The 25516-nt window shown below is 49.3% G+C and overlaps 1 protein-coding gene across 1 annotated transcript; it reads right to left on the bottom strand.

Annotated features, from left to right (window-relative positions):
- Window positions 1-13147: 13147 nt before the first annotated feature.
- Window positions 13148-25222, bottom strand: LOC149329468 (TNF receptor-associated factor 3-like). The gene is made up of 2 exons (XM_089562241.1): window positions 24933-25222; window positions 13148-14257 (listed from the first exon to the last, which is right to left on the bottom strand). The coding sequence occupies exons 1-2, from the start codon at window positions 25215-25217 to the stop codon at window positions 13148-13150; spliced, it is 1395 nt and encodes a 464-aa protein (XP_089418367.1). The 5' UTR covers window positions 25218-25222.
- Window positions 25223-25516: the final 294 nt, after the last annotated feature.

Below are 25516 nucleotides of genomic sequence, written 5' to 3'. Positions count from 1 at the left end.
AATGCCTCACTCGTGAACCCAGGAGCTCCGTGGATTGATCGATACCAATCCCGAAGTGTTCGCTGTGACGGAAGGGCACCATTGAATTTGGATCGGACGTACTCGTATGTGTCTGGAGAATAAAAATGTAATGTCAGCGCGAACGCACGGAGCTCAGGTGGGTACTTGCCCTTTTGTTCGTTGCTTGCCCTGCACAGAAGTTGTTGAATGTCACTTGAAAAGGCAGATGCAAACACGTGCGAGCCTTCCTCGGACAGGAGTTTTCGTTCTCTGGTTTCTTTTATGATTTCTTGTGCTGTCTCATTTCTCTTCGCAAGCTTTCGCTTCGTTTGCTGCAACATCTTAATTTTCTTCTTCAACTGTGTTATCTCTTCTTCAGAGGCACTGACTTTGTCCTTGTGCCATTGTTTGCTCGGCGAAAACGCAGTTGATGGCTCTCCAACTTCAGGCATTTCGCAGTCTTGATGCTTGCGCTCTGAACGCTTCCTTTTTACCTGAAATGGACACCACATATTTTTGTTCAGTCTCAAGTAACAGAAAAGTGTAGCTGCGAAAGCAAATGGGTTTCATTTCTTACCATGAACTTAGTGCTTCATAAGACGATTTTACAGAAGGGTGAAGGGCGCTTCCATATTACCACGCAATCACAATAACTGTTACCACGCAATCACAATAACTTCTTTTCAACAACGAAGCAAAAAAATAGCGCGCACGGCACTCCTTTTTTCCACGAACACAATTTTTCAGCACGATACTAAAAAAAAAAAACCACTAGCGACAAGAAGCTCAGACGTTTCCTTCCATTTGCTTCCACCCACTATCCGACAAGAACCTTCGTCGAATCTCGACTTCGGCAGGCGTATTAATGCCACGAACACTTCTCACGTGAGAAAGGCGAATAATTCTGCCTAGCGTGGCATGGTTTAACATCCTCCAGTAATAGGTGCTGCGGAAAAGCAGGAAACACAGAAGGCACACTTCCCGCGCGCAGCCGCGTCGTCTGTCCGGTGCGGTCAAAGCACTCGGGCGCGAAGTGTACGGAGCACAGGCGATCTCCATCTTTTGCATGCCATCTTTCACGGCGAACGGCCCGCTCCCACAAGCTCCGCAGCTCGGGATCTTTTGGAAACCTGCCAGTAATTTAGGCACTATTATTTGTTGCACACATCTACCACATCAGTTTGCGCCGCTCGACAACGCGCGCGTAGGGCTCAATTGAACACGTTTTCGTGTACTTACAGGTGGAATGTGAGGCCACAACCCTTCTTCAGCCTGTTTGCACATCCGTAGGCAACGCAAGAGGCAACCATTATCAAACCGTTGGTGTTTGCATGCCCGTTGCGTCAGCTTGCACTCAAACAGCGCGCCAAAGCAGCAGCGCGAGCCGGCGTCAAGCGCGCTTTCTGCCACTGGCAAGATGGCGGCGGCCGGCTTTACTTGACAAGCGCCCCCTCCACTCCAGCAAGTTTTATATATCCTCCTTGAGGAGGACTTGGACTCGCATTCAACTCACGGCCATGGCCTTCTCTTGATCGCTGTACGACCGCATTTTCGGTGATGCCCTGCGCTGCTTCGCAGCAGACAGCACCAAGCAAAGATGATTTGCTCACCAATTAAGCACAGCTGGGTTTCTCCGGTTGGTACGAGATGGCGCTACGGGTACCACTGCTGAGAAGCCTTTCAGTTTCGGTTCCCTGTCGCCGCAGACGATGGGGATTTCCAAATAATTCTGACCCATGGAGGAAGGAAACCATAGGAGAGGCCCTCGCTATCCGAGCCGCTTGACAAAAAACGTGGAGGAAGTCACGTGGTTTTGCAAGGCTTACTGGGATTCCTTGGCCGACGGCGCAGCCAATAGCAGCGTTGGGCGCAGCGGCGTCGTCTGCTTCACGCATCACCCATGTCGGCAGAGCCGGTCGAGTAGAGTTGGAAATCCGTATTTTTATTCAATCGTTGTGGTCCGCGGGAGGCACAAAGTTCCAGAGGCCTGCAGTCGGTGCTGGTCTTCACTGCTGTGCGCTTAGTTCATTCAGGATGCCGTCTCGACGAAAGCGGTTGTTTTGGAAGCCCGCGACAGCTTTCTCTGAAAAGGCTTGGCGCTGCAGCTTCGCTATTCTCTTTCGGCTTTGTGCGGTTGCGTCCCTCAACGCTGCTAGTCTTGTTCCAAGGAGAAATTGACAGTGCCGACGGCTCATAAAGCGATAGACGACGGTGACACGCTGGTTTATGGTTACAGCAGCGCGGGAAGAAAAAGCCATTTGCGAGTCGGCGCTTGTTTGGTGTATGTATACGTGTTCCTTCATTTTTGTGTATTTTTCCCGCGCTGTTTTAACCACGAATAAATACAAACTCGTCCAGACTGTGTCCTTGTAAGTATACCCGTTGCGTCTACATTCCCCTATGCATGACGGAATTGTTGGCGACCGATATGCGTGGGCCGCGGTGTGCTCACCGAAGCGTGCAGTGCCAAGAAAGCCGCTCCGCATCCGATGGTATCCGTCAGCAAAGCGATACGCGAAGCAGTCTGAAGCGTACCATATGTTTACTGTACGCTGTGCGAGCGACATGTCAACTGCGTGCAAATTTTCTCCGATATGGACCCACTGGATCGACCGACCCGCGCTGCTGTCTCGATCGAGTGCTGTTGTGCGAGCGTAAGGACACAAAACCGGGTTTAGGAGGCGGAGTGTTAGGTTTAAAACATTTGCTCTTAAGGGTGGTGTAGTGTAAGGCCATGCCATTGTAAGATTGAGTGTACCTCGCAACTTACCGTTTACCGAGATGCCGAGTCGACCTGCGACCACTTCGCCGAGTTGCACTTTCTTGCATTCAGTTGATCAAACGCATTAGTGAAGTCCAAAATTTGTAGTTTATTGGAAAGTCAAAATATGAGCCTTGAAAAGGCTTGATACAGCATGACACTTATTACAAAACATAGCTTGCTACCTGAAGCCAGCAAAATCTTTTAAAAATGTGATAACACTCGTGTATGGAATGAGAACACACATAAAAAGGATTCAACAAAAAGACTAGAAAGAAGAAGAAATGCACAACTGAATTAGATCACTTTGTAACCATGAACTATTCGAACAGAGAGAGTAAAAACATATAGGAAGGCAGTAAATGAGGGCTTTGAGACAGAAAAATATTTGTGGACCGGTCTTGCCAAATTGTGTGAAATGTTTCATTTCTCGGTAGTTGTTTCTGTATCACAAAGTTGATAAAATTTAAGCAATGTAAATGCAAAGTAATTGGAGCACTGTGTGGAATTAAGTGACTTGAGAAATTGGTAACAGTTGTGACAGCTGGTGAAAGAGTGAATCATTTTCCCTCCCTTCTGCTTCATGTATTCCTTTCTGTAATATATGTAAAGAAAGAGAGTACCCTGCTGACACTATTTCTATTGTTGCATTGTTGTATTCTACTCTTATCTGCCTAGCCTGGAACAGTATAGAAATAGCATAGTTTTCTGTCCAATTTTCTGTTCTGTTTGTTGTGTGGTATGTTGTACTTGTGTGCACATGCTGTTCTATATTGCCGCGTCTACAACAATAGCCGCTCGGCGGCTGTTCGGCACGCAGCTCGTGCGCCACGCGGTTCGCTGCTGAAGAAGACGAAGCTCGACGTTCCATCCTGGCCGTCTCGGTGTGCGCTGGCATCATCTCGGTGTTGGCGTTCCTCTGCCGTCTGGACGCGGCGCTACCTGTACCAACTGCTACGTGACACTGGTGGAGGTTGCGGGCTCGACGTCCCATGTCCAACACCTCTTCAGACAGCCGCTCATCGAGTCCTGACCAGCTACCCCTTGTCTGCACGCCCGTTCACCGCAGCAGCCGCCGCCTCCTGGGACTGGTCCCAGAGTTTGGTCTCCTCCCACAAGAGGCACGCACTCATCGACCTGGTGAGCATACCACCATGGCTCAGGCTAGCGCTTCACACTTGACGCTCCAGCAACCCCGCGTGCCAGCCAGCTTCCATGGCGTCACTTTCGAAGACGTTGAAGACTGGCTTGACCAGTTTGAGCGGGTTGCCGATTTCAACCAATGGAGCCCTGCGCAGAAGCTGCGGAACGTGTATTTCGCCCTCGAAGATGGAGCCAAGATTTGGTTCGAGAACAGGGAGGCCGATTTCCAAAGCTGGGATACCTTCCGCCAGCAGGTCCGGGACACCTTTGCTAGCACGGACCGCCGGGATCGTGCGCGGCGCCTCCTGGACGCTCGCGTCCAAAAGCCTAATGAGACAGTTGCCATGTTCGCCGAGGACGTGACCCGTCTTTGTCGGCGCGCTGACCCAGATATGGCGGAATCCGCGAAGCTCCGCCACCTGATGCAAGGTGTGAAGGACCAACTCTTCGCTGGTTTGGTCCGGAATCCCCCGCAGACGGTAGCCGACTTCATCAAAGAGGCGACCGCCATTGAGCGGGCCTTGCATCAACGCTACCGCCGAAATGACTCCTTGTGCGGTGAGCCAAGCGCCAGTGCGGCTTCTTTGAGCGTGTCCAGCGACAATGCGTCGCTGCGTGAGCTCATACGCGCCGTGGTCCGTGAAGAGCTGCAGAAACTGACCCTTGCCTCGTCTGACCCGACGGCTGCGGCTCTTACCGAGGTTGTGCGCGACGAGATTCGTCAAGCATTTTCACCGCCTCCTCCAGTCATGCCGGAGCCACGCCCCATGAGCTACGCCGCGGCTCTCCGTTCCGAGTTGCCACCTGTGCAACGCTTGCCGTACCACCCGCCGCCGCCAACCGCTCCGCCACCGTCATTCTACCAGCGGCCTCAGCGAGGACCTGCCATGCGCCCACCGGCCCGGAAGGCGGCTGTTTGGCGCACTTCTGATCAGCAGCCGCTCTGTTACCATTGCGGGGAAGCCGGCCACCTGTATCGCCGTTGCCCATACCGTGAAATCGGCCTCCGGGGTTTCCCACGTGACGCTCCTTGTCCCCGTTTCGGTGAGCGACCCCACGAAATAGAGGAGTACCTTACTGCCCATGACACCACCTCTAACCGCCGACCCCGATCTCCGTCTCCCGCACGCGTCACGTCGCCCAGCCGCCAGCCTTTCTCAGATGGACTGCGGGGCAGGTCTCCAAGCCCGCGCCGGGGAAACTGAAAGCGGCGACCTCAGGGGGGAAGGTTGCTGACAGCGGATATAACGAAGACCCCCGAACGCCGCCGGAGCGCGATGCCGAGATCCCGATGCCGCCGCAGCACGATTTTGTGAACCCGAGTTTCCCTGACACCGATGCAGTTAGCGCCGACCTCCGCATTCACGTTGACGGGCACCCAGTGACTGCTTTAGTCGATACAGGCGCGGACTTTTCGATCATAAGCAAGCACCTCGCGGATCGCCTCAGCAAGGTAAAGACAGCCTGGGATGGACCTCAAATTCGTACTGCTGGCGGTCACCTCATGACGCCTGTCGGAAGATGCACTGCTCGAGTCACCATTGCCAATTCTGCTTTTGTTGGCACTTTTGTTGTTCTGCCGCACTGCTGCAAAGACCTGATTCTCGGAATGGACTTCTTGCGTGAGCATGGTGCTATCATAAACCTTCCTGATCGTCTGGTAACATTTTCGACCCCTGGAACGATTCCAGCCGACACCGAACCACGCAGAGTGGCCCTGCGCATAATCGACGCCGATGTGACCGTCCCTCCGCGATCCTGTGCCCTCGTTACCGTCATTTGTGACGACCTGTGCAGTGCTGACGGCGTAGCAGAACAGAACACTGCGCTTGTGCTCTCCCATGGGGTCTGCATCGCCAGAGGTATCGTCACGCTACGGAACGGCCTAGCAGATGTCCTTCTAACGAATTTCGGGACCGAACGGCAACACATCGCCAAGGGCACTGCGGTCGCATACTTCGAGGGCATCGCCGAAATTAACGACTGCCTTGCCCTCCAGAGCGAAACGTCCAATTCTTGCACACCTCAGCTGATCCTCGACGTGAACCCCGGCTTAACCCCAGCCGATAGGGAGAGCCTAGTCGGCCTACTGCATCAGTTCCAAGACTGTTTCTCGTCTACGTCGGCAGTCAAACAGACGACTCTCGCTAAGCACCGCATCATTACGGACTGCAGTACCCGACCAATTCGGCAAAACCCATACCGTGTCTCACTGCGGGAGCGTGAAGCCATAGCTGAACAAGTCAAAGAGATGCTGCAGGATGGTGTTATTCAGCCGTCGAGGAGCCCGTGGGCTTCGCCTGTGGTTTTGGTTAAGAAGAAGGATGGTAGTCTGCGATTTTGCGTTGACTACCGGAAGCTTAACCAGGTTACCAAGAAAGACGTCTACCCGTTACCACGCATTGACGACTCTCTTGACCGGTTGCGGCACGCGCGCTACTTTTCTTCGCTGGACTTAAAAAGTGGTTACTGGCAGATCGAAGTTGACGAGCGGGATCGCGAGAAGACAGCGTTCGTGACGCCGGATGGCCTTTATGAGTTCAAGGTCCTTCCTTTCGGTTTGTGTTCAGCTCCAGCAACATTTCAGAGAATGATGGACGCTGTTTTGTCGGGCCTGAAATGGCAGACGTGCTTGGTATACCTGGACGACGTTGTTGTATTTTCGCCAACGTTCGAAGAACACCTCCAGCGCCTCTTGACCGTGCTACAGGCTATACGATCTGCCGGCCTGACGTTGAAGCCCGAGAAATGCCACTTTGGTTATGAGGAGCTCCTTTTCCTGGGCCATGTCGTCAGCCATCGTGGAGTCCGGCCGGATCCTGCTAAAACAGCTGCCGTCGCCAACTTTCCCACTCCTTCGGACAAGAAAACGGTCCGGCGTTTTTTGGGCCTTTGCGCCTATTACCGGCGGTTCATTGCCAACTTTTCCCGACTTGCTGCACCGTTGACGCATCTTACAAGAGAGGACGTCCCATTCACGTGGACAGAACAGCAGCAGCAGGCATTTGATGAATTACGGCGACGCTTGCAAACCACGCCTGTCCTTGGTCATTTCGATTCTCGTGCGGAGACTCTCGTCCACACAGATGCCAGCAACGTGGGTATCGGTGCTGTACTCGTCCAGTGGCAGGACGGCGCTGAGCGCGTAATAGCATACGCCAGCCGCACTCTGTCTCGTGCCGAATCTAATTATTCCACGACCGAAAAAGAATGCCTTGCCGTGGTATGGGCTGTGACAAAATTTCGACCTTACCTGTACGGCCGGCATTTTCAAGTTGTCACCGACCACCACTCTCTTTGCTGGCTGACGAACTTACGGGATCCCTCTGGCCGTCTTGCGCGTTGGAGCTTACGCCTTCAGGAGTTTGACATGTCCATCGTTTATAAATCAGGGCGCCAGCACAACGATGCCGACTGCTTGTCCAGATATCCAGTCGAGGCTGCGCGCGACGACGACGAACCAGACTTTCCTCTCATCGCAGCCGTAGACGCAGCGACTATTTCCAGTCAGCAACGTGAGGACCCGGCGCTGAAACCTGTCATCGACTTCCTGGAAGCCCGTACCGAGGAGGTTCCCCAGCCCTTCGCAAGAACCCAGTCCTCCTTTTGTCTGCGCAACAACGTGCTGTACAAAGCCAACTTTTCTCCAACCGGAAGCGACTACCTCCTCGTCGTTCCAGCGAATCTCCGTGAAGAAATCTTGCAGGCGTGTCACGACGAGCCCACCGCAGGTCACCTCGGCTACGCCCGCACTCTGGCTCGGATCAAAAAGAGCTATTACTGGCCTAAGCTTGCGGCGACTGTACGACACTATGTGCGCACGTGCCGTAATTGTCAACGACGAAAAACACCCCCTGTCAAGCCAGCTGGACTTTTACATCCCGTTCAAGTGCCCAGACTCCCGTTTGAGCAAGTTGGCATGGACCTTCTCGGCCCTTTTCCAACTTCATCTTCGGGAAACCGGTGGATTATAGTCGCTACTGATTACCTTACGCGCTACGCTGAAACCAAGGCCCTCCAGCGCGGCACAGCAGCCGAGGCTGCGAAATTTTTCGTGGAACGCATCGTCCTCCGGCATGGCGCTCCAGCACTAATTATCACGGATAGAGGCACCGCTTTCACTGCCAAACTCTTGGAATCCCTTATGCGGCTGAGTGGCACTACTCACAGGAAAACAACCGCCTACCATCCCCAGACGAATGGCCTGACCGAGCGCCTCAACAAAACTCTCGTCGACATGCTGTCCATGTATGTTGACGTTGAGCATCGATCTTGGGACAATATCCTGCCATATATTACTTTCGCGTATAACACGGCTCAACAGGAAACCACGCGGAGGACGCCCTTCTGTCTGTTGTACGGCCGCGAAGTGTCGACAATGTTGGAAGCAATGCTGCCCCATGATGGCCGCGACCCCGACGTTGGCGCCGAGGAGTTCACGCTTCGCGCAGAAGAAGCTCGACAACTTGCAAGAGTGCGCATCCTGAACCAACAAGACCGTGACGCCCGACGTTACAACCGCCGCCACAGACTGATGACGTTCGCCCCGGACGACAAAGTGTGGGTATGGACCCCCATTCGACGCCGTGGCCTTTCCGAAAAACTGCTCAAGCAGTATTTCGGCCCCTACCGAGTTCTCCGTCAGCTAAGCGACGTAACCTATGAAGTCCTCCCTGATGGGGCTTCCCGGACTACTCGCCGTCAGCAGCGACCAGAGATTGTTCATGTAGTGCGGATGAAGCCCTATTTTTCGCGAGACATTCAGTGACTAAGTGCCGTGCGTTACTCTGTTGTTTTTTGCTTCTTTCTCCCTATTTTCTTGTTAAAGCATCGGGCCGATGCTCTTTCCGAGAGGGAGGGTAATGCCGCGTCTACAACAATAGCCGCTCGGCGGCTGTTCGGCACGCAGCTCGTGCGCCACGCGGTTCGCTGCTGAAGAAGACGAAGCTCGACGTTCCATCCTGGCCGTCTCGGTGTGCGCTGGCATCATCTCGGTGTTGGCGTTCCTCTGCCGTCTGGACGCGGCGCTACCTGTACCAACTGCTACGTGACAATATTTGTCAAAACCACGAGCCAACCAACATAGTCTGCACATAAGACGGGCATTTGAGCTGTGCACAACTAAGGCATGATGACAGCTGAAGAATGATTAATATAGTGTACAAATTGTGGCTGGTAGAATGATAAGGTTTTCCTCTGTATGCATATGTACCAAGTGCACGTAGAAAAGTGTTTTCATCATTTAAGAACATGAATTTGTTGCAGGTTGCAAAACTTATATATTTTATTTATTTACATATGCTGCAGGCAGTTTTGGCCCAAGCAAGATGGGCATACAAATGCAGAATACAACAAGAAGAACATATACAATGCGAGGAAGAACACATGGGAAACAACACATTTCTTAAAAGAACAACTATATGATAAAACTAATGTTGGGTAATAAATGGCAACAACACGTCTCATGTATGATAAGAATGCGGAACGCATGACAAATAACTCTTCTGGAAGGAAAACAGGATATGTTAAGTATGCAAAATATGGCTTTCTAGTCCTTTCACAAAATCTTTGCTCTTAAAAGTGTTGCGTGGTAAAGAATTCCCTTATATGCTAGAACTTATATGCTAGTGCTTACTCTGTTGCTGCGTGCAGTGGGATTATCACCCCCTTTTGACACTACTAGTTTGAAAGGCCAAAATCACCTTCAGTTGTGTTGAATATCTAGAACTAAAATTGTAAGTATGGTACACTAATTACTCTCTTGGTTATTCCGGCTTCTATAGTATGAAAACCATGCACTCCACATTTTTACAAAATACGATACTTCAGTCACCCTGTACCCTAAAGGACAGTAGTGCAGGCATGCTAAAGAAAGCTCTGGGAGACTGCTAACTGCAGCCCCTATTCTTGAACATCAGTGACCAATAGTACATGGCCATGTGTGAAGCTACAGCATGTAGATTCATGAACAAGAACTAGCATTTGCACTCTGGACATGTACTGCTGATGCTACTTAACTGACTTATTTTTGAAAATGTGCGTATTGTTCATTTACCACAAAAGACAAAAATCTGATTTTAGGAAGCAGGTAATTTCTGGTTGATTCAGTAGCAATCAAGCTAAATCAAACCCCTGATTACTCCTGAAAAAACTGACAATGACTACCATCAAGCATGAGCCTAAGTCGGTGGTGTACAGGTGCCATCAAAAGTAAATGGAAGGCAACATTAACACAAAAATTTAATCATTGCCCGCTCAATTCATGCATCCTTGAATACATATGTGCAGACTAATTGGGATTGTGCGAATTGCACTGAGCACCAACAAACATGGACCCTTATGCTTTAGATTTAAAGAAATTAAATTTTTTTGACAAAGTTGCCTTCCATTTACTTTTGACGGCGACCGTACATGACGCATTCACATTACAAAGCTATTCTTTTCAATACTCAGTATGACAGGTTGTAATGTGCTCTAAATTGTGAGCGGCCGTTTGAATAGAATTTTATCTTGACAAAGTCAGACATTTACCGTATTTACTCGTGTAATTTGCGCCCGCACTTAGATTGTGCTCCCCAAAAAGTTCAAACATTTAACCGGATTAAAAAAAAAATACTCGCACATTTTGCGCACTATGCTGAGCCACACCACTAGCATGTATACGCGGGTGCGAACTTTGCGCCCTTTACCCGGCTTGCTCACGCTGGCGGTCGCTATCCCGGACGAACAGTTGCGCGCGCGCCCAAATCCAAAACTCTACCGTACCGCGTTTGCTATACGGTTTGCCGCTAGTCAGCCGGGCCACACGCAAGGGCCCCGTTTTATTGCCCGTTATCTCCTCCCACTGCTTACTTCGCGATTGAATCTTTGCGCGTTTATTGCTTTGAGCTAAGCACGTGCCGTCATGCCACCCCGCGGGGAGCTACATAGCGTGGGTGGGGAGGACGAGTCAACCTTTTCGTTTTGCCAGCGAGGGGTGCCAACCTTTTTTTTTTTTAGGATGTGTCCGGATAACTCGCTTGCGCGTAAATTGCGCACCCGCTTTTTGGAGCCCTAATTAAAGAAAAAACGTGCTCAAATTACGCGAGCAAATACGTACGGTGCTCTATGCCTTAAGGAACTTCTTTCTGATTTATTTTGCAAACGAACTATGGTTTTAAGGAATCACAGTGCTCCCTTATAGTTATAAAACAGTGACACTTCCCAGGCGCTATGGCCGAGATAACAAGAAAAATGCACCGCCATACAGATTACTGCTAGGCGCAAAAATTTGCACACTACAAGTAATAATATCAAGTGGAAATGATGCCCCAAAGAAACTGTGGTGTGCTCGATGCTATAGATGACAAGGATCTCTTTTTATTTTCTTCTAATGAAGGAGTGCGTAAGCTGATAAATAAATAATCATGTACAGTAAGCAGAGTTTCATCAGAGCCATATACAAACCGCAGCCAGTTCAGCAGTAATGATTACTTTTTATCAGTGCGGGAATACTGTAGCCGCGCTACTCGATCATAACGTCTAGCTAAAGCCATTCATTCTATTTCTTTCATGAACACCTAAAACGTCATATTGAAAGCATACATGCAGTCAATGCTATAATAAAGCACCTTCTCAATAACAGCATTTCTTCCCAATCTCTTGAGAATGTATCGAGGTGGTTCCTCACCTGAAGGGGGACGGCATCCGCACGTATACGAACTACAAGCGGCGACATCCGATCGAAGTGCTCGGCCAGAAAATGTTTTGAAGGTCCATTTTGCTGCTTCCCAGTCGCATTGGCCTGGTCTAACGGCCTCAGTCCACTGCCTCCTTCGCTCTGGATCTTTCGGAAACCTGTTTGAAAACAATACTATTCACTGCACTCGGACAAAGAGCCACGAATAAGTCCGGGGCGGTACGAATACCACGTTCACGCCGTGTCGCGCGTTATGTTCTGCGAGCATGCATTTTACTCATTACGCAGTCGATTAAATACGAAAACAAAATGCAGTACACTTACGAGTGGAAAGTGACGCCCGGTTCTTGTCCTGGCGTGCGCGACCGACACCCAGGAACGCAGCAGCTGGGCATCGCAGCGTCTTTGTTGTCAATCGGAGCAGAAGCCTCACTTTCCGCCGTGTGTGACAGCTGCCGACAGCCAGGCGCGGCGCGAAATCGTCTGCTCGCGCTGCTCGCGTTGATCTTCGCGGCGCTAGCATGCCATTGGCTGAGACAGCGGCCAAGTGTCATGGCGGAGCCCTCGCTTCCGGCTTCAAAAAATGTGACGTAGCAGCCTCTCCTCTTTTCCTTCTTTCCTCCATGTTCTGACCGAATCAGGCAAGTACCCCACCTAAATGTGGTATAAAACAAAACTGACCGCCAAATGCAACCTCTGTGCGAAAGTTGAGCCCGAACAAACGTGTGGTTAGGCCGAAAGAATTTTTTTTCGATTTTCTCTGATTTACGCAACACGCGATATAATGAGAAGTGCTTTTAAAGCTCCACTTCCGGCCAAATTTTTTGAGACACGAATGTTCGCATCCTTCGATAAATCATACACGTGTCAATGTTATATCTCCACTGTGACAGGCTCATCCACAAAGACTAGATCGGGAAAAAAATGAAGATTGCAACACGTCAAATCAATGCTTTTTATTATTTTCGTCACCCGAACAGGTAACCAGCGGTTGTTTACCTCCTGCTAAGTTGCGCTTTCCAGAATACCGAGGCTTAAACACGTAGTAAACCAAAGACCAAACACTAAAGAATGAATTCAAAACGTGAATTTACTTTTTATTCTGAACTCATTTCCTCAAGATCATTGCCCAAGTAAAACGCAGTGTTTTGAAGCATTCCAGCAGTTTATTTCGTTACGCACCATCTATCCTCATAAGCATTCAGTACCATTTCCGAGTAACATTTTCTGTTTTCGGTCCTGTGTGGCTGACGCGGACCCAATTACAGAAGATTAGTTACCCAGTCAAACACATAAAGCGAGAAAGTCTGCTTAACAAAATAACTAGATAAACACTCTGCGCTTAGGACAATGCGCCACAAGTTTTAGTTGCAACTAATGCGATTTCTTCATATTAGACCTGACTAAAAGAAAAGAAGACAACTGAACGCATGCACTTCAGGGACGAAATCGAATAGACGGAGGAAGTTGTCCACGCCGGATGCGCTACGCATTGACAACAAACTGTTGAAAGCAATGCCCGGGGAAAGGAATGGCTTGCATCGCACGACTTCTTCCGGCGCGGCTCACGGCAGCACTTCAAAATTAATCTGAAGCTGGTCATCGACCAGGACGCCGTTGAGCCTTAGAGTGCTAACATTGAACGACGGATCATTGAAAAAAAATGCTTGGTTGCTTCGTGTTGTAGGCTTTTGTATGGATGGATATCCACGGGGTGGCTTAATTTCAACGAGATACTGCCTCTTATCTTGTGGGTTTATTACGCCCAGCCGTACTTTGTGCTGGAATGGCCACTCAACAGCGCCGTCGTTGTCACCCTTCTGCAAGCGGAGACCGGCATGCAGGCGCACAGATTCGCCATCCTTTATCAAATAGACTGCAGGTGACATGCAGTAGCCACACATGTACATCGGGTCGCTCTCGTAGTAAGCAAGGCCTTCTCTCAGCGCTTGTTCTTCCAGCAAGTTCACTCCTCTGACATAGAAGATTCTATGCGCTCCTCGTGGTTCATCCCTTGCAAGCAATGTCTTCATGCGGTCCAGAGTCCTCTCGCTATTATCCAGAGTTTGAACTTTCATTTGATGAACTGATGCCAGAATACGCGAGCAATTGCCACAGCTCAGTTTCTTTGCAGTCGTCAGCTCATCTTTAACTATTTTTTCCAGTTTGTTTAGGTTGCTCGAAAGATTATCAGTACGCGTTATCAAGTGCTCTTTCAACTGCTCGTTACCACTGGCGGATTCGTGCACACCCCTGGTCACATTCTCCTGGATTTTTCTCGTTGCTTGGGCAAATTCATCTCTGAGCGCTTCTTTAAAGGTGTTTATCCCGTGAAACATTTCGTTCAGTCTATGACCTTGGCCTTGAACCTCAGCAACCAGCTGCCCAAGATGCTCTCTCATTTCCTCCGCTTGCTCCTGAATGACTCGTTGGAATGATGTCGAAAGTGCTGTATCTTCCGTGTCGCTGGGCTGATGGCCTGATTCTGGAGCACGAGGCGTCGACGGTGCTGCACACTCCGATCTCAGGTGTGAGCACACATCGCAGCACAGAACCGAGGCCGAACACTTGGGGCACCGTGCAGCGTGGTGTCGACATTCCCGCTGGAAATGCTCGCACACCATGGAAGCAGCCAGCACTGTCTCGCAGCCGTTGTCTTCGTTCCAACATTTAACCTGCAATGAATAATGCAAGGAAATGTAGAAAGTGCAACTTCCCCCGCCGCGCTAGCAGACTGGCTCGCGCGTGCGCCGCAACACCGTCGACATATCGGCCTTCCAGAACAATGAGGTCGCCGCGCCCTACCAGCAGCTGATTTCATTCACTCAAGCCACGGTTGGGAAAAGCACAATCGTCGCGAGCGAATGCGCTAGTCACGCGACTTTTTTTTTATTTCGCGGCCTTTCTTTGCAGCTGGGAAAAAAGATACACGTGAGGCTTTCTTTATCGCACATAAATGGAATGGGTGTTTCTGAAGGTGCTCTCCAACTTTGCTATTCACATCTGCTGTATAAAGTCCATATTTACGCATTTAGAAAAATTATCTTAATCTTAAGAAAAATTACCTTAAGAAACGTGGAGGCTAACAAAGAGGGTTCAGCTTAAGTTAAGGACAACGCAGCGAGCTATGGAAAGAAAAGTGATAGGTTTAACGTTAAGAGATCAGAAGATGGCGGAGTGGGTGAGAGAGCAAACGCGGGTTAAGGATTTTGTAATCGAAATCAAGAGGAAGAAATGGACTTGGGCAGGGCATGTAATGCGAAGGCAAGACAACCGCTGGTCCTTTAGGGTAATTAACGGAGTGGATTCCAAGAGAAAGCAAACGTAGCAGGGGGTGGCAGGAAGTTAGGTGGGCGGATGAGATAAAGAAGTTTGCGGGGATGCAGTGGGCGCAACTGGCAGAGGACAGGGTTAATTGGAGAGACATGGGAGAGGCCTTTTCCCTGCAGTGGGTGTAGTCAGCCTGATGGTTAATTAATTGCTTACAGAACAGAAAATGGCCTAGGATACGCAAGCCGGCTGGTAGCTGTATGTAAGCGGTTTCCCTGGCCTACCTCAAATGTCTTATTTTTTAACCCTTGGCTAAATTTACACTGAACCTCCTCTATAAACATTCGTAACATATCTGCGAGCAATTCAAGCAGGCTAGCACCAATTTATAACTTTCACTACGCCTGTTCCACGCGTTGACGGAGCAGCATATAGAGAGTGTCCCAGCTAACTTGGACCAAGATTTCAGAAAAACCTAAGTGTTCTTCAGAACTGAAACTGCATGGATGTTATAGGGGTTTATCTTAGGTTACAGTACCACTTTTTTAGCTCGTCCGATTTGAATAATTTGTCGTGATAAACAAATTAACTTTTTCAAATCACATCAAATAAAATTTATTTTCAACATTATACAATGTTGACGGCTTCCGTGACAAAAAGCTGTGAGGACAGCTTGACTAGATCAGGTGCCATTTTGGCAGCAGCGACTTCATATACACTACAATAATTCGAATACAAATGAAATATGACACAGAATACATACAGTGTCCTACTTACTGAGTACAATAGTTAAAATGCAAGTGAATATTGTAATGGAATACACGGACTTCATTTATCAACTTAACTACGCCACAAAAGAACAATGTGCACTACAATAAAACTACGCAATACAGGAATAAAATTAGTACCATAAAGCGTTTTACACGTGAGATCCGCATGAGAAGGCAAACACACACTCACTCTGTGTGGCCAATTTCACAATTACCACTCAATATCATAACGCAGTCTTAGAAAATTGCCCAGAAACAAACATGCTGCGCAAAGCTGTGCGCGTTAGGGCAATGGAACCTGAAAATTGTGGTTTAATCTTGTTTAATAGAAATGGTACGTTGTACGTTAATGTTTGCAGAAGGTAATTAGTGCGTGGGCGCGGTACAAACCATTACTCAGACGACCTGGTTCGATAGGTGCGAGTTTGCAAAGTAAGAGTACACAGCTCCTTCAGGAACTGCTGGTAAGATAAACTAGAGAAGTACAGCAGGTACAGTAGACGGTAATCGTAAATCTGTTGTATACTGACCAACTTGAACTGATTAAAGAGGTCATGAGTGTGGTGAAAGTATGAAACATTAGCAATGCAATGAACAGCTTTCTTTTCGAGCCTGTGTAGTAGAGTTATGTTTTTTTTTAGTAGTCGTGGCCCAAATTAATGTGCGACCGAAAGACGGAGTGAAAAACTTGAAGTTTAATGTTAGTCGGAAAAATAACTCGAGATCGACGTACTAAGCCAACAGCGGAAGAGAGTTTTTTCACCAGTTGCTGTATATGCGCATCCCAAGTCATAAGTGCGATAGTACCACTCCTAAAACCTTGTGCTCTTTTACTATATCGATTGTACAGCTGCCCAAGCGAAGCCCGCCAATCAAATTTACTGGTTTGTTTTTTGAAGCAAACAGAATGGCTTCCGATTTTTGAGGATTTATTCTACATATGAAAAATTGAAAAATTTGCGGGGGCTTAGCTCTAGCCTGGTAGGTTGCGAAAGCAAACGTGCAGCGCCTACAACTGAAGGAACGCTGTGCGCCGCGTCTACAGGTCTGTAAGGAGCCAGCGCCACACTGCGGCGACACAAGACGCACGGGAGGCGGACGATGAAGAAAAGGTAGGGAATATGTGGCAGAGAGAACGTGCGGGCGAGAAGAGGAAGACGGCGGTCGGCGACAGAGGTGGACGTGTTCTGCTGGCTCCCCGAGTTCCCAGGCTTGGGCCCCGGCTGCAGACGTGCGGGTGACCAGACCCGGACAGCCGTAGTCGGGTGCCTCAGCCATCAGACCTAGGCGCATCTCTCCCCTCCCAGCCGACAGCTTCTCAGGACGGGTCGCCTCTGACATCTGCGCTGCATACCCGGGCTACCTGACCTGGGGGCCTTGCCGGAGCACACAGACGCTGACTATTTTCTACGGCAGCGTTGAGGCCGCCGTAGAGAACGCCTCCAAACGGGTGTCAACGAAGGGAACCCGAAACGTGCCTAAACACTGCCCCGTCGCCCAGCCACGCCTCATCGCTCGACGCACCAGGCTCATCACTGGGGGACAAATAAATTTAAGTGTGATTCTCCTTTTTTGACTCTTCTCGCCAGTGTTTTGTTTTCCTTTTCTTTTGCCTCCTTGTTCTCTTGTTTTCTTTTTCCCGTTTCGTTTCAATGCTTAAAATTAAAGTTTCCTTTCCTGCAAATGCCGCCTCGTTTATTTCTTTTCTTTAAATAATGAATTTTGATGCGGAAATTCCGCCTGCAGTGTCACTTCCTCACAAGGTCACGCGTGGCTACCGGCCGCCGCTGCGCAAAGGCCGTTCATGAGCGTAGTATTGCTTTCGCAATAAAACGACTACGTACGTACGTTGCTACAAAAATTGGCAGAGGCTTACTTTGGTTAAGCCCGGTAGGTTGCGAAAGCTCGTTCTTCCTGGCTTCACACTGGCGAGCTGCCTTCTTCTGATTGGCAGTAGACGGCATGGCAAAGTATCTTTGTACACAGTGAGAAAGATCCACTGTGACTACCCGCCCCGCTCCGCCGACGGATCTAGCTGGGGGCCCTTTTTTATGCAGCTCGTATGACGTCACCTCGACCGTAGCGCCACTGGTGAGAGGAGCGCGAGGCTCACTGCCGTGACTACCGCCGCGCTCCGCCGACGGATCGAGCTGGGGGCCCTTTTTTATGCAGCTGGTGTGACGTCACCTCGACTGTAGCGCCACTGGTGAGAGTAGCGCGAGGCTCACCGCCGTGACTACCGCCAGCTTGGAGGAAGGAAAATTTAGAGGAGAGGCCATCACGTGGCATTTTTTGAAGCCGGAAACAAGCTCGGCGCCATCTTGTCCCGACGGGCTCGTGTTTACATTTCGTCGCCGCGCCGATTGCGCGCGCGTTTCAGAGCCAACGAAGGAGCGTGCTACCTCATGGGAACAGGCCCCCCCCCTAGTGGTCCTCGGCTACTCTCCGGTTCAGGGTGCCCTATGCTGGTGTTTGTCAGCGGAAAAGTTAAAGCGGAAATACCCGTGTGAGACAGGCGGCTACTTCCAGTGACTGCTTCGTACTGCGTCGTATTCGTGCCGTCTCCAACTGCTCGACCCTGGTCACAATTAGTAGCAGCCGGGAAAAAATCTCAACTCCTGCAAGCGCAGGAAGTGCCCTTGGCTTTCAATTACTGCGGTGACCCATCTTGACATGCATTATCCCTCGCCACTTTTTTCTATGTTCTTTGTTTTCTGATGGCGGAGACTATAAGAGAGTGGTGTAGCCAGAAATTTTGTTGGGGGGGGGGGGGCTCGTGTTGCAGCGCGGCCTCCTCAGAATTTGCGGAGGGATCAAACGCAAGAATAACTGCATTGCCATTGAGAATGCCATTGTGCATTGTATAAAGTTCACTGTCTAGAACAGTGAAATATGTATTCTTTAAAATAAAAGAATGTATATTCGTATGCCTCAAAAATCGTGTTAACTGATAATAATGCTCCCATGTTTTTGCGTATTTACTAAGTAAACAAAATAATACGCGAAGTCTACAACTAAATCAGTCCGAAACCAGCAAAGCAGTGCATGCCACTGATATGAAAAACGTAAAGGCCATGAAATGAGCTAGTAGCTAAGACAAATATTTTAATGAATCTGTGTCGCTGAAGTGTGCATGTGTCTGCTTTCGATTCAGCAGTGAACAATGCTGACATGCATGGCCACGCCCCACCTAAGTGTTGAACCTGCCTTTTATTGCAGCTCTTGTTGCTGAATGTTGCAATCTGCCTCCATTGCATGCGTTTTGGAAGCTGGCAGTGTCAACAGTGCATTCTGCTGCAGCAGTTAGGGTAAGAAAAATTCTGCACTATTTTGTTGTTGGTGTTGAATACCATACTTGTCTTCATAGCATGTTTTTGTGCGGCTGGAAAAGCAAGGAATGCTTTCTCATACAGCAGTGAGGAGGGGCAAATATACTAAAAAGTTTGAGTTCTTGACCCTGAAAACAAAATGTATCATAACGTGTTGTAATGGTGGCCGTGCCAACAATGACTTTTGATTCAACAATTCAAAAGCCACTCATAGAGGCGACAGAAATGGAGAGGGCCAAAGTGCACATAGTAGACGGGAGGGGAGGATTTATGACCGGGGGGGGGTCGCTTTTTTCCAAAAGACTTAAATTTTACATAGGACAACCATTCTGAACACCTTTTTCTCAATGAAAAAATTTCAAGAAATATGCGCTTAAAATGTCACTGTCCCCTCTGTAAATGCGCCCTTTGTAGCATGGCAGCATAGCATATGTTTCACACCCACAGATCTTGTATTGTGCATAATATGCCAGGTGTCCCATCTAAATGTAACCAAGCTTTTAAAAAACACGGGGTGTCCTAGCTCTCTGAAACCAAATGAGGGTTGTTTTGAGACGCGTGACCTAGTCTGCAGTATTTTTTTCGTTCTTCAAGGTTGATTAATTAGTTAAGCTTAATTAGCTAAGTTTTTAATTATTGACTTGAACAAAGTGTGAATGGAAAAGTTGTAGATCACTTTGAGAAACAGCTTACGGAGACATTTGCAGCAAGGTAATATTTACGTAAAGTAGTTTTTTTACCGGCCTTTAACCATAACCCGCACAATAAGAAAAAGCTTCCACATGACAACTGTGCGACTTCAACGTCCCAAGACGCGCCTTAAAGAATAAAATCCATTTATTCTGAAGTCCTCTCCTCGATGAGACTTTGGGTGCACATTCGGGCAGAGAAGTAAGCGAGCAGCTGGTCACGTGACTTTTTTCTAAGGCCAATAAGTGAAGCTACGTAAATGGTAACTTGACGGAAACAGCACTACTAGCGGGTTTTCGAGGTCATCTAGAACTTTTGCATTGACACTTTCTTCCTGAAGTTAATAATTAAAAAGTTAGCTAATTAAACATAACTAATTAAGTAACTTCGAAAAGCGAAAAAATACTCAAAAGTAGGCCATGCGACTATAAACAACCCTGAGTCTTTCACTGGACTAGGACACTTCGCCTTTTTTAAAAGTTTGGTTACATTTAGCTTGGACACCCGGTATATGACTGTAGCTTTTCAGACTTCTAGAAGTTTAGGAGTACCCAGTGGCTGCAGCATAAGTTTCATGGTGTTGTGCCTCATTTCAATGCTATGTTTGATATTTAATGTGCAGAGCTGCAGCTGTACGCTCCGCTTTTCTGTACTTGGTGGAATACTAGCTTGTAATGTCATGGCATAGTAGCACACTTTACTTGTGATGGACAATACAGGCAATGAATGTCGATCTATCGCCCGTAATGAATGCATCAAATTATTATTCTTCAAAATAACCACAGGCCCTTTTCCTGGCCTAGATGGTGTGACATTGTGTTCAGGAAAGTAAAAACAGCACCAAATTCTACACAAACCACACAGAAAGACTGACAGGACGGGCGCTGTCCGTCATTCTGTGTGGTTTGTGTAAAATTTAGCGCTGTTTTTACTTTCCTGAACACAATTACCACAGGCAACAATGAAATTCAGCGCACATGTGGATCCTCATTTCACTAGGTACTTTTTACGACAAATAACACTATTACAGGACATGGGCACAATAAACACATGTGCGAAAAGGCCTCGAAATTCAGTTAGAGCTTCGCCTTTTTCGCACTTCTTGGCCATGACATCAGCTAGAAAAGTAATTGCAAACCTGCTACAGGAAACCGGTCTAAACATATTGCGCAACCAAAAACACAGAATTGGCCACGATATGAACGAACACACTTGAGCCCGGCACGTCCCTGAAGCAAATAGCTCTCTAGACGCTTCAAACGTTACACGCTTCAAACGTTACACGCTTCAAACGTTACACGCTTCAAACGTTACACGCTTCAAACGTTACACGCTTCAAACGTTACACGCTTCAAACGTTACTCGCTTCAAACGTTACTCGCTTCAAACGTTACTCGCTTCAAACGTTACTCGCTTCAAATAGGCATGTAACAAAGTTTCTGTATACTAAGAGTAAAGCGAGAGCAACTGCTTCCTTTACAATATCGCTCTCCGCCCATGTCATGGCCACCGCCGCTCTAACAAGCTCAATCGCCGAAAAACGAAAATGACAGTTATACCAACATCAGTGACATTCGATGGAGCGTTGCAAGAACACGCATAGGTAGCAACGAGGTTTCACTGCCGATGTAAACGGGAGCCTGAATGGCAGACACACACTGCACGTACAGGACGCGAAACGTCCGCACAATGCGCCGACGACCGCTCTAGCGCACGCCGTATTGAATCACTGGTGAAAGAACAGCGCGAATGCAGCGGCGGTCTCCCGACGGCTCCGAGCAGTGACTAAGTAGACGAAATGCCCGTGCGATCAGGGTCGCCGAGCACGTTGAAATCAATGCACGCAACAACGAGAGTTTTCCAGCGAATTCCACCTGAGATATGAGTGAACGGCGCCAACGTCAGCCTGTGAGCACGAAAAAAACTAACTCGAGCAGTTGAGGAAAGTACGAATACGCCGCACCGCAAATGCTACGCCGCGGCCGTCTGCTATCGCCCGGTTTGTAAACAGCAACTACGACGCCATCGCCAAGCTGCAGGGACAAGATGGCCTCCCAATCGAGAATAAACCACGTGATTTCCTTCACAGTTTTCTCCCAGGGTATTGAGTGGAAAGGGCCTCCCCCCCCCTTTTTTTCCTTCCTCCATGACCGCCGCCCTCCGCCGACAGATCGAGCTGGAGGCCCATTTTTTCGCAGCTGGTATGACGTCACCTCGACTGCAGCGCCACTGGTGAGAGGAGCGCGAGGCTCACCGCCGTGACTACCGCCGCCCTCCACCGACAGATCGAGCTGATCGAGATCATGAGAGGGAAATAACTAGAAGAATAAGAATGGGGTGGAGCGCATATGGCAGGTTATATCAGATCATGAATGGCAGTTTACCAACATCCCTCAAGAGAAAAGTATAATAGGTGTATCTTACCGGTACTCACCTATGGGGCAGATACGTGGAGGCTAACAAAGAGGGTTCTGCTTAAGTTAAGGACAACGCAGCGAGCTATGGAAAGAAAAATGATAGGTGTAACGTTAGAGATCGGAAGCGGGCGAAGTAGGGGAGAGAACAAACGCGGGTTAATGATATCCTAGTTGAAATCAAGAGGAAGAAGTAGGCTTGGGCAGGGCATGTAATGCGAAGGCAAGATAATCGCTGGTCCTTAAGGGTAACGGAGTGGATTCCAAGAGAAGGCAAACGTAGCAGGGGGCGGCAGAAAATTAGGTGGGCGGATGAGGTTAAGAAATTTGCGGCAATATGGTGGCCGCGGCTGGCGCAGGACAGGGTTAATTGGAGAGACATGGGAGAAGCCTTTGTCCTGCAGTGGGCGTAGTCAGGCTGCTGATGATGATGATGACGTCACCTCGGCTCTAGCGCCAATGGAGAGAGGAACGCGAGGCTCACCGCCGTGACTACCGCCGCCCTCCGCCGACAGATCGAGCTGGGGGTCCTTTTTTTCGCATGTGGTATGACGTCACCTCGACTGTAGCGCCACTGGTGAGAGGAGTGCGAGGCTCACCGCCGTCACTACGGCCGCCCTCCGCCGACGGATCGAGCTGGGGGCCCTTTTTTCGCAGCTGGTATGACGTCACCGACTGTAGCGCCATTGTTGAGAGGAGCGCGAGGCTCACCGCCGTGACTACGGCCGCCCTCCTTAGACGGATCGAGCTGGGGGCCCTTTTTTTCGCAGCTGGTATCACGTCACTCCGCGAAAGGTCAACCGTAAGTACCGCCGCGCCAGGCTGAAGGCTCAAAGCTTAGCGTAGTATTGATTTCGCAATCGAAATTTGCACTGGCTTAGCTCTGCTATACCAGGATATACGTAGCTTGAGGTGAGGGCGAGGTGTCCACATCTCGGTGGAAACCTGAACCATAGGGAAGGCGGATAACTGCCCTCTTGGAACAGTGTACACATCAAACGTGCTTTAAGCTAAGTGGTGGAGGTGGCAGGTGTGCGGTGCATGCGTTGGCATTTATAACGTTGTGCCAGAAACGCGACGCTGAAGCCATAGGCCGTCTGCTACCCTCTGCCGTGCGGTGCTTACGCAGAACAGCCAGCCTACGCTGACATATTATAACCACGAAAAAACATAACTTTTGTTATTTTCATTTTCCGCGTTCAGGACACTTTCATACGCAGCACGCGCTGATCTTACAGTGATGCTGTGCAATACGCAATGTCGCAGAACAAATAGAGTAGCGCATAATCGATACACGACTGTATGGCAATTGCTATCCAGAAGGCAGAGCGTGGGAAAAATTTGGAACCGGAAGTAGATGACAGACGATTTCCCCGTGGTTCTTTGCGTTCACTACGGAAACGCACCTCACCGCACCTGTTGAAAGGTATTAGAGGAAAGAGTGAAAGTACAGACGCGCGTCGCAACAATCGCGTACCCTGAAGCGTCGACGCTGGCTGTAGCAGATACCTCTATGCCACCATTCCCTCATGGCGGATTTATTAAGCCGGAAGCCTTTAGTGCCTCATCGTTGTAAGCAGGTGTTTTAGACAGAAATGTCACGCTTTTTAATTGGTAGAAATGGTCGTGACGTCAAAGTGCGCGAATTTCAAACGGCGCAAATTATACTTTGGCTAGTAACCATGCAACCAATTAAAGGTATCGCATAGTCATCCTCCAACTAAGTGGGACTGAGTTTAGTTCATTGCTTAATTAACCAATTATTCTAATTAAACTTTCTAGCCAGACCACATCAATAAATAAAACCTAGTAGGAAATTGGTCGAGTTGGGGAATCGAACCAGGGTCTCCCGAGTGCAAGACGAGCGCGGTAAAAAATCCGCCATGCCAGCTCCATGGTTTGGAATGAACAAATGCGCGTCTAGTGAATACGGTGCCTTCGTTCACACCCATCTTCCTCCCTTCCCTTATGGCGAGGTTCAAGTCTCCACGCAGATATGCGAGACATACATTTCCTTTCCTCAAACACTAATTTACCGAAGACGTGGAGCCGAATGGGCGATGTCGTTCTGAGGACTCACTGGCAGGCTGCAAGACGCTATGGAGTTCCATACTCAGAGGCGAAGCTTAACATAGTAACCACACATCAGTGACACTAGCAACAACACCGCGCTTACGGCTTTCGCCTCTCCGCGCTTTAGGCCCACAAAGCGCCCCCCTGAATTTTTCTTCTCTCACGCGCCCCTCCTCATTTTCACGCAAGAGGTGACGTCTCAGCTCTGCAGCGACGCTAGACGGCTTCAGTGAAAAGTAGAAGCTTCTGCACCTTTACAAAGGACGTGCGCCGCCTCATGCTATCTTTCGCTCACAGCGTCTACGCCCACTGATCTCCACTAGGTGGTTGGATGCCGCATTACCGCTTTCCGAGACGAGCACGAGTGAAGCCACCGGAAGTTGGACGGCTTGTCCCGGAAGTCGAGTGAATTGTGTATTTCAATGCACCAAGTCGCGTCTTTCGCCCTTTCGTTCCCAGTTTTTTGGGTGTTTCCCGTGTAATGTCTGCTGTTATATGAAAGGAACAAGGAAGCTGAATGCGAGAAATGGGAGCATTCTACGTAGAACCCTGTAATTTCAGAGAAACCGAAGAAAACAGGCAAGCAGGTCTCACCTTGCTGCGGCTAAGGAGTAGGTGCATTAAACGCAATGTTCGACCAACTATGTTTGTCGCAACTAAACTCCTCTTCCAACTCAAAAAACAAATTAATTTCGCTTTACACACGATTCTCTGGCGACAAATCATGAACTATTTGAAAAAGCGCTGTTCTAGTGAAAAGTTCCTTTGGACAAACATTTCGGCTGTTTTATCTGCTTCGCTTACCTCTCTCCGAAGCAGCTCTTCCGCAGGGAAGTCCGCCAGAGCGACGTCCTCCTCCTGGTAGTGGTTGCCGTCCAGTGGACACGCATGCGAACCATCCCGCCCGCACTGCTCGTAGCAGCACTCGCATAACACGTGTGTGCACGGTAGCCAGGCCGTTCTCTTCCTCACCAGGCCGCAGGCGCTGCATATCCGATGTGGACGCAGGGGTTCGACGAACTTCAGTGCCCTCCAGTCGAGCTCAGGGGAAAATCCCACTGTCGCATACTGCGCGCTTGCAGCAGGCATCGTTCTTGACCTACGCTCGTTGCACGGAGTGTCGAAGAAATGCGTATTCCGCCGGCACACAGATTGCAGTAACGTCTTTCCTCTTTTTCCCACCCCGGTTGCCAGGGCGACAATCGCAGGCTCATTGGCTGCCGCTTTTGCAGCATATACCAGAATGCGCGCGGAGCGAAATATGTCGCCGGTGGAAAGCTGTTTCACTCACACGTGTGAATCCCGTACGCTGAAAAATATGCCAAAGGCTGATTGTTGTGTGATAGCTTTTGGTGCGGCTATCCACCAAAACTCTTCCCCAACTGATG

This window comes from Amblyomma mixtum, chromosome 9 (assembly GCF_055824585.1).
Source record: "Amblyomma mixtum isolate Tamu chromosome 9, ASM5582458v1, whole genome shotgun sequence".
NCBI lineage: Eukaryota > Metazoa > Arthropoda > Arachnida > Ixodida > Ixodidae > Amblyomma > Amblyomma mixtum.
Note: the sequence above shows the minus strand (reverse complement) of the source record. Positions and strands in the feature narration are given on the sequence as shown.